This window comes from Capsicum annuum, chromosome 2 (genome assembly GCF_002878395.1).
Source record: "Capsicum annuum cultivar UCD-10X-F1 chromosome 2, UCD10Xv1.1, whole genome shotgun sequence".
Classification (NCBI taxonomy): domain Eukaryota; kingdom Viridiplantae; phylum Streptophyta; class Magnoliopsida; order Solanales; family Solanaceae; genus Capsicum; species Capsicum annuum.
The window spans coordinates 124,986,524-124,996,004 of record NC_061112.1 but is presented as its reverse complement, the minus strand read 5'-3'; the positions used below and the strand labels follow the sequence as shown (position 1 = coordinate 124,996,004).

General features: G+C 35.1%; 2 protein-coding genes across 2 annotated transcripts; both read right to left on the bottom strand.

Annotated features, from left to right (window-relative positions):
- Positions 1-267: 267 nt before the first annotated feature.
- On the bottom strand, positions 268-2,974 carry LOC107861162 (serine/threonine-protein kinase TOR-like). The gene is made up of 5 exons (XM_047406853.1): positions 2,900-2,974; positions 2,204-2,361; positions 1,978-2,076; positions 795-954; positions 268-666 (listed from the first exon to the last, which is right to left on the bottom strand). Exons 2-5 carry the CDS (start codon positions 2,356-2,358, stop codon positions 418-420), a joined length of 663 nt encoding a protein of 220 aa, XP_047262809.1. The 5' UTR covers positions 2,359-2,361; positions 2,900-2,974; the 3' UTR covers positions 268-417.
- A 48-nt stretch (positions 2,975-3,022) lies between these two features.
- On the bottom strand, positions 3,023-8,509 carry LOC124885298 (serine/threonine-protein kinase TOR-like). The gene is made up of 2 exons (XM_047406854.1): positions 8,355-8,509; positions 3,023-3,382 (listed from the first exon to the last, which is right to left on the bottom strand). Exons 1-2 carry the CDS (start codon positions 8,463-8,465, stop codon positions 3,038-3,040), a joined length of 456 nt encoding a protein of 151 aa, XP_047262810.1. The 5' UTR covers positions 8,466-8,509; the 3' UTR covers positions 3,023-3,037.
- Between the last annotated feature and the right edge of the window lie 972 nt (positions 8,510-9,481).

Below are 9,481 nucleotides of genomic sequence, written 5' to 3'. Positions count from 1 at the left end.
GATGTAGACGTAGATTTTTTTTAAATATAATAATCTCTATAATATTGATGGTTAAAACATAATTTTCAAATTGAAAATTATTGAAAGCAATACAAGTATAATGTTAATACTTTAATCGATCTATTTTGTCGGATAAAAAGACACAGATTCTTTTTTAAATGTTTATGTTGGTTATCAAATAATGATAATATCTGTATATTACTTATTTTAGAGCAAATAATACATTTTTTAAAGGAGAGAAACATATTTCACCTGTTACGATTATTGCTCGCGCATTTACATGTTATAGAAAGAACCTACAATCCAAAGGTGGAATGCTGTGACACAGAAAATACATATGTTACCCTTGAGCAACACTACACAAAAGAACCCGTTCATGACATTTCTGCTCAAACTCAGAGAGAACCTTTTAGTTATTTATAACTTCTTTTTACATTGGGAACAGAAAATATAACTTTCCAATTGAAAGACCGGAAACAGTACAGTTAGACAAGTACATCTGTAATGAAATATATAGCATACCGCATCACGCAAGTGAGAGGTTATTGTCGGCAAATAGTTAATGAGTTCACCATCCAGAGCACCAGCCATCTCCCCAAGAGGGATGAACCCACTGGCACGTTCTGCAGGTATTTTAAGGACATGAAGTATCTGATTCATGCATATCTGTAGAAGTAAAATCAACAAACTTGAGTTCCCAGTAGTCAACATTGAAGATGCAAATCTCATTCATCCAGATTCTACTGTTAGTAAAAGCAGATTAAATCATTAAAATGAAATCAAATATCACAAACCGTTAAATAATTAGTCACAAATCGATTACGCAGGAAATGGGCAATTCGAGGAAGTAGAGAAGTTATGCTGAGGTGAACTAGGCGATCTCGGTGCTCCAGATATCTTAGAACAATTTCAGCAACTTCCCTGTATCTTGACATCATGAACTCTCCTGTGTTCCTGCACATTTTGATGATAAATTTGCTCTTATCAATCATTTATCATATCACAAGCAGATAGATAATCCTGGGTCCAATTCCCATAGCATATGACTTGAGGATATTACATTATTCTTTGTGAAGGAAACACAAACCAAAAGCACATAAATCCGTGAAAATAAAGTCGTCATGGAACCATACTAGCATAACTGCATACATGGCAATATAGAAAAGAAAAAATTGCCCTCAAATAGCTTGAAGAGGTACCTTGACCACCACCCTCTTCATGCAGCTATCCATCACCTAAGAACCTTCCTTTCACCCCCACTAGCACCTCATAAGAAGACAAACCACATCATCACAAACCAAAAACTATCCTAGAAACCTTTTCAACATAGAAAGTTTTCCCCTTTTTTCCAAAAAATATTTTCGAAACATTGTTTGGTTATACATTGGAATGATTTTTTGGTTAGGTTTTGAAGATGAGTTTTTCAAGTTTGAAATCAGTAATTTTTTTTCCACTTATAGAGCTTCAACTTCTTGCAAGTGAAATCTGCAACAAGTTTCAAGACGATATCTTATAAAACCTGACCACATAATCCAAAATCAACAAAGGATCCTGTCAATATATACACCATCAACTAACGAAAACTGATACGAGAGATGTCATTTACAAATGACTGAAGCCAGGTAACCCCCCACCCCTACCCCACACACATGGAGAGATCATAATCAATCTATAGATCACAAATGCATTCTAGATTCATTTGCTAATAAGAACAAGTAGGTAATAGACGCTTTTTTCCCCTTCATTATAATTACTTTATATAAGAAACAATTAGGTAGTAGAAATTTTCACCCAAAACATGTAAATTCCTCAGACTTGAGGTAGACCGACTCTTAAGTCCTCCCCGATATAACCAGAGATTTTAAGTCTCCAGTTTCTCAAACATTCAGCAGATCACAACAATTTAATAAAGCGCAAGAAAATTAGAAATATTTTCCTATAATGAAATAAATAATGGGATGGAATTTGATAGCAAACCTTAGCAGCTCCCCGCCCGCGAGAAAGGATCCATGTATACTTTGAACAAGCGCATTTCTCCCCAATCCATCTTGGGTAGCCTCAAACATTCGATAATACCTGTCGGAACCACCAATTTAAGAGTAGATGCCTTGGATCAATAAATTTGTCACTGAAACAATCTTTTAGTATTTCTGAAAAATGATAAGGGGGAAGAGAAAAATAGACATAACACTGAACACGCCACCTTGTCTCACGCTTTTCAATAACTCGAAGGCACTCACGCAATGCCTGAACAACTTTTTCTCGAATAGCCAATGTTGGATCCCTCAAAGCAACCCAAATAGCATCCACAAACTCCGGCACGTGAACATTGAAGACGGTTGAAGCATTTTCTGCCATTTCCTAAAATTTAAAGATAGGAGATTGAAACAGGGACATCATCAGTAAATACTTAGCTCGTATCTAGAATTAAATATGCTATGAGGTGGATTTATTTTAAATATTATAAGAATGACAACCACACTTCTATTGTATGAACTATTTCACTCTTCATTCGGTGATAACAAGCCTTTAGGATACAATTTTAATAAATAGCTAATATTTGTATTCAGTTTTGGGAACACTTCTTTCTTTTATCACTTAGAAGCCATGCGAGATGAAAGTATCATGCACGGTTTTGAAAGAGAGAGAAAAGTGAGGAATCCTCCTTAGGTACCTTCTAGAACAATGGCAAATCGGAAGGTGGAAAAGTTGGAGAAAGGAAAAGGGAGATTTGGTAAAATGGCGGTGAGAACAGTAGAATTTTCTAGGGTGGAGAGACAGTAACCAAAAAAAAGACTTCAATTCAAAGTTTCCCCATCATTTAAAGAAGAAATAAACAAAACCCAGCTTCAAAATTTTTGCTTATACAACAAATCATGAAGAAATATGCTAATTGTACCTTTAATATTAAGACTGCAGCAAGGCGATGATACTCAATTCTTTCACCACGAAGCCATTCTAGTGCAACTTTAACCTGAAAATACAAAAGATTTGAGATCCTGATGTCAGACAATCAAGTATCTGAAGCATCAAAACGCTACACCTGACGCTCTACTTCATCTGCAGTCATTGCACCACTAGATCTAGCTAGGTAACCAAGAACTTTACTAGCAAGGACCAAGATTTCAGGATCACGCTTTGTTTCAAAGGCAGCGCGTATGTAATTGGAGAATTTTGCCACTTTTGATGTATTTTCGCTGATGGTGACATCTATTAGCTCATCAATAGCCCTTAATGCTCCCAGATTTTCAGAAACTTCATTACTATCAAGAAATGTAGTAATGCGTTCGTATAGATGATCCATGAAACAAGCAAAAGCTTCTCCACTAAGATCACGAGCTTCTTCCTCTACAAGCCGCCTCAAGGTCAATGAAGCCCCATCCTACCAGAGAGAATAAAAAAGAATTGGCTTGGTTCAAAAGCAATTCAAGTTTTTGAAAGATAATTTTAGAAGAGGGACTGGGAAGGATGGAAAGAGGAATAGATAGAGAGCACGCAAACTCAAACAACAAAAACAGCAAGACTGAGCCAAACAGAATATTAAATGATTAAGACAGAAACTCGCATCAGTATCAATATCAAACATCCAGTGCAAAAGACTGCTCTACTAACCTTCGTAGAAAAATGGAACAGGAAAAGTGAATGAAAACAAAAAAAACAAACTTGGTATTCATATTACTTTTCAAACCAAAAAGTTCACTAAGATGGTTGATATAAATTTAAAATCAGGACCTATCCATCTCTTTTGATTCATGGAGAAGGAAAATAAATAAGCATAATTAGCAAGAGGCATATAGGAGAAGATTTGAATACAAAATAGCAAACAGTTACTTCTATGTAGTGCCATGATTTTAAACTGGATTAGCCAACAAACTCCGTGTAATCCCACAAGCTGGTCTGTTTTCTTCCACACAAATCAAAAAATAAATAAATGTTCCCAAAAATAAACTGTAGCATTCTGCTTTCTTTTTATTTTCAATCTTTTACATGTACAAGGTTTCAAATAACAGCATCCAACACTTCCTGAGAAATTGAGGATGGAAAAATCAAGAAAAGAGCTCAAGACATACTGTCAGCTAAAATCGTCCTTAATTTTTTGTCAATTCCAAAGAAAATCAGAATGAAGCACTAAAGTTCTGATTCTACTCCCTCATCAATTCAACACCAAGATTTCCAGAATGAAGAATAAAGAAGAATAAAGAGCTCAAATCAAGATTTCTTGAACTGTTCTAACTCCACTACTGATCTTACAAAATTCAGCAAATGACTCCAAAAAAAACAAAACTTGAAAGAAGAAACAAAAAAAAAATTGAGGACGAAAAATCAAGAAAAGAACTCAAGATGTACCCAGAGCTAAAATCATGTCAGTCTTATGTCCTATAATTTTCATCAATTTCTAATAAAATCAAAATCACACCAGTAAATGTCTGGTTCCACTACCTCACCAATTCACCAACTCAACAAATCAAAATCTCCTGAACTGTTCTAACTACACTACTGATCTTAAAAAATTCAACAAAAAATCAAGAACCTTAGAATCTTCTTTGATTTTCATCAATTCCTAAGAAAATCAAAATCAATCACTAAATTTCTGTTTCCACTTACTCAACAATTCAACAAATGTAACAACACCCCAAAAAAAAAAGAACACAAAGAGTAGATAACAATACAGAGGCCACATCAAGATTCCCTAAGCTACTCGAACTCCAGTACTGATCTTTAAAATCCAACAAACGGCTCCGAAAAAATAAAAGTTGAAAGAAACAGAAGAACGTTAGGATTGCTTCTGGTACATAGGTCATCTAGAACTCTATTAAGAGCATCAATATTTCCGGTACCGGTTATTGCAACTGGATAGCGGATCTCCTGAGAGCTGCTACCCATGCTTCTTCTTCACACTCCTATCTATACGAAAACCTAACACGATGGACAGAACGTTGTTATTATTGTAATGATGATTGTAGGAGAATACACATGTTGTTGTTCATTTCTAAGAGAGAGTGGAGGGAACTTCAGGAGAAAGACGAGAGACCTGTATTGCCCAGCAGTAAGATAAATAAAAAGGGAAAAAAAACCTTGCCCCTTACCTTACCCTCTTCATGCAGCCATCCATCACCTAAGAACCTGCCTTTCACCCCCACTAGCACCTCATAAGAAGACAAACCACACCATCACAAACCAAAAACTATCCTAGAAACCTTTTCAACATAGAAAGTTTTCCCTTTTTTTCCAAAAAATATTTTCAAAACATTGTTTGGCTATACATTGGAATGATTTTTTGGTTAGGTTTTGAAGATGAGTTTTTCAAGTTTGAAATCAGTAATTTTTTTCCACTTATAGAGCTTCAACTTCTTGCAAGTGAAATCTGCAACAAGTTTTAAGACGATATCTTATAAAACCTGACCACATAATCCAAGATCAACAAAGGATCCTGTTAATATATACACCATCAACTAACGAAAACTGATACGAGAGATGTCATTTACAAATGACTGAAGCCAGGTAACCCCCCACCCTCACCCCACCCACCCCCATCCCACACATACGGAGAGATCATAATCAATCTATAGATCATAAATGCATTCTAGATTCAATTGCTAATAAGAACAAGTAGGTAATAGATGCCTTTTGCCCCTTCATTATAATTACTTTATATAAGAAACAATTAGGTAGCAGACATTTGCACCCAAAACATGTAAATTCCTCAGATTTGAGGTAGACCGACTCTTAAGTCCTCCCCGATATAACCAGAGATTTTAAGTCTCCAGTTTCTCAAACATTCAGCAGATCACAACAATTTAACAAAGCACAAGAAAATCAGAAATATTTTCCTATAATGAAATAAATAATGGGATGCAATTTGATAGTAAACCTTAGTAGCTCCCCGACTGCGAGAAGGGATCCATGTATACAGTGAACAGGAGCATTTCTCCCCAATCCATCTTGGGTAGCCTCAAACATTCGATAATACCTGTCGGAACCACCAATTTAAGAGTAGATGCTTGGATCAATAAATTTGCCACTGAAACAATCTTTTAGTATTTCTGGAAAATGATAAGAGGGAAGAGAAAAATAGACATACCGCTAAACACGCCACCTTGTCTCACGCTTTTCAATAACACGAAGGCACACACACAATGCCTCAACAACTTTTTCTCGAACAACCAATGTTGGATTCCTCAAAGCAACCCAAATAGCATCCACAAACTCTGGAACGTGAACATTGAAGCCGGTTGAAGCATTTTTTGCCATTCCCTAAAATTTAAAGATAGGAGATTGAAACAGGGACATCTTCAACAAATACTTAGCTCGTATCTGGAATTCAATATGCTATGTGGTGGATTTATTTAAAATATTATAAGAATGACAACCACATTTCTATAGTATGAACTATTTCACTCTTCATTAGGTGATAACAGGAAAAAAAACACTAGTTAACCTTTAGGATAAAATTTTAATAAATAGCTAATATTTGTATTCAGTTTTGGGAACACTTCTTTCTTTTATCACTTAGAAGCCATACGAGATGAAAGTCTCATGCACGATTTTGAAAGAGAGAGAAAAGTGAGGAATCCACTTTAGGTACCTTCTAGAAGAATGGAAAATTGGAGGGTGGAAAAGTTGGAGAAAGGAAAAGGGAGATTTGGTAGAATGGCGGTGAGAACAGTAGAATTTTCTAGGGTGGAGAGATAGTAACCAAAAAAAAGACTTCAATTCAAAGTTTCCCCATCATGTAAAGATGAAATAAACTAAACCCAGCTTCAAAATTTTTCTTTATAAAACAAATCATGAAGAAATATGATAATTGTACCTTTAATATTAAGACTGTAGCAAAGCAACGATACTCAATTCTTTCACCACGAAGCCATTCTAGTGCAACTTTAGCCTGAAAATACAAAAGAGTTGAGATCCTGATGCCAGACAATCAAGTATCTGAAGCATCAAAATGCTACACACCTGACGTTCTACTTCATCTGCAGTCATTGCACCACCAGATCTAGCTAGGTGACCAAGAACTTTACTATCAAGGACCAAGATTTTAGGATCACTCTTTGTTTCAAAGGCAGCGCGCATGTAATTGGAGAATTTTGCCACTTTTGATGTATTTTCGCTGATGGTGACATCTATTAGCTCATCAATAGCCTTTAATGCTCCCAGATTTTCAGAAACTTCATTACTATCAAGAAATGTAGTAATACGTTCATATAGATAATCCATGAAACGAGCAAAAGCTTCTCCACTAAGATAACGAGCTTCTTCCTCTACAAGCCGCCTCAAGGTCAATACATCCCCATCCTACCAGAGAGAATAAATAAGAATTGGCTTGGTTCAAAAGCAGTTCAAGTTTTTGAAAGATAATTTTAGAAGAGGGAACTGGGAAGGATGGAAAGAGGCATAGATAGAGAGCATGCAAACTCAAACAGCAAAAACAGCAAGACTGAGCAAAACAGAATATTAAATGATTAAGACAGAAACTCGCATCAATATCAATATCAAACAGCCAGTGCAAAAGACTGCTCTACTAACCTTTGGTAGAAAAATGGAATAGGGAAAGTGAATGAAAACAAAAAAAACAAAACTTTGTATTCACATTATTTTTCAAACCAAAAAGTTCACTAAGATGGTTGATATAAATTTAAAATCAAGACCTATCTATTTCTCTTGATTCATTGAGAAGGAAAATAAATAAGCATAAATAGCAAGAGGCATATAGGAGAAGATTTGAATACAAAACAGCAAACAGTTACTTCTATGTAGTGCCATGATTTCAAAATGGATTAGCCAACAAACTCCGTGTAATCCTACAAGCTGGTCTGTCTTCTTCCACACAAATCAAAAAATAAATAAATGTGCCCAAAAATAAACTGTAGCATTCTGCTTTCTTTTTATTTTCAATCTTTTACATATACAAGGTTTCAAATAACAGCATCCAACACTTCCTGAGAAATGTCTAATTATGTCCTATAATTTTCATCAATTTCTAATAAAATCAAAATCACACCAGTAAATGTCTGGTTCCACTACCTTACTAATTCCCCAACTCAACTAATTAAATCTCCTGAACTGTTCTAACCCCACTACTAATCTTAAAAAATTCAACAAAAAATCAAGAACCTTAGAATCTTCTTTGATTTTCATCTATTTCTACGAAAATCAAAATCAATCACTAAATTTGTATTTCCACTTACTCAACAATTCAACAAATGTAACAACACCCAAAAAAAAGGACACAAAGAGTAGCTAACAATACAGTGGTCACATCAAGATTCCCTAAGCTACTCGAACTCCAGTACTGATCTTTAAAATCCAACAAATGACTCCGAAAAAATAAAAGTTGAAAGAAATGGAAGAACCTTAGGATTGCTTCTGGTACATAGGTCAGCAAGAACTCTATTAAGAGCATCAATATTTTCGGCACCGGTTGTTGCAATTGGATAGCGGATCGCCTGAGAGTTGCTACCCATGCTTCTTTTTCACACTCCTATCTACCCATACTTCTTTTGCTGATTGTGGCAGATTGCAAGAGATTGATCTTCAAGCTACAAAACTGCATGAGTTTGAGTGTTTTTTTAGTAAAAGAGTAAGATTTTACTTTCTTCCGTTCCTGTGTTGGAACATGTAAAAATGAGTCTTTGCATAGATGCTTCAATGCCCTACATATTTGGTGAATTTGTAGGGAATTTACCTGCTCAGGTTAAATCTTTAATAGTCACTGCTTGAAATACTCAGGTATTTGATGATTTCTTGGCTTGTCAAATTCCTTTGGTATTTGTCTTTTGAACACCCTAATCATTTGAAGTATTCCTTTTTGTTAGGTAACACACTTCCCAACAGAGATGCAGATATTTAGAAACCTTGGGATGTTAGTCTTGCTATTTGAAAGCATGTACAACTTTGACATAGTCAAACTTTCTCCCGTCTTAGATGCCTGTCCTGTTCTTCAATCTCTGCATATATTGGTGAGTTATCTATATTTATCTTCTTCTTTTCTTTTTTGGATATTCTTTGCTTGATCTTAGATATTGATGACTTGAACATTTATTGAATCTAAAAGTGCATATTCCCCTCCCCAAGCCTGCATGATATTCTAGTCATTCTCAACATTCACTCATTTCCATGTTCTGTCAATACAACTCGCACTAGTAAAGTTGTATTAATTGCCAATTACCTTCATCCATGAGATATAACACCTTTCACTACTTAGTTAGTGTAGGAACCGATCAAGATGTTTAATCCGACTAATAATTTGGTCTGCTATAAGAGGATCATTCATTTTTTTCCGGCAAGGGAGATTATATAAGAATTTCACTTTTCAGAATTGGACATCATGATTTGTTAATAATATGATTTATGAAGATTTGACAACTCAATTAGTTATATGTTTATTCCAAAAGAAATGTATCCATGTAGATATCTAATGTGGAGAATTTTTTGTCCACCTTATTTTTTGTTCATGGAAATATAATGGAATAATTAGGTT

Coding starts and splice junctions, on each gene's coding strand:
- LOC124885298 (XM_047406854.1), bottom strand. CDS start 8,465: ATGGGTAGCAACTCTCAGGCGATCCGCTATCCAATTGCAACAACCGGT. Junction 3,383..8,354: donor GTACCAGAAGCAATCCTAAG/GTTCTTCCATTT, acceptor TCTCTCTGGTAG/GATGGGGCTTCATTGACCTT.
- LOC107861162 (XM_047406853.1), bottom strand. CDS start 2,358: ATGGCAGAAAATGCTTCAACCGTCTTCAATGTTCACGTGCCGGAGTTT. Junction 2,077..2,203: donor ATTGAAAAGCGTGAGACAAG/GTGGCGTGTTCA, acceptor TGGTTCCGACAG/GTATTATCGAATGTTTGAGG. Junction 667..794: donor TTGTGACTAATTATTTAACG/GTTTGTGATATT, acceptor TTACTTCTACAG/ATATGCATGAATCAGATACT.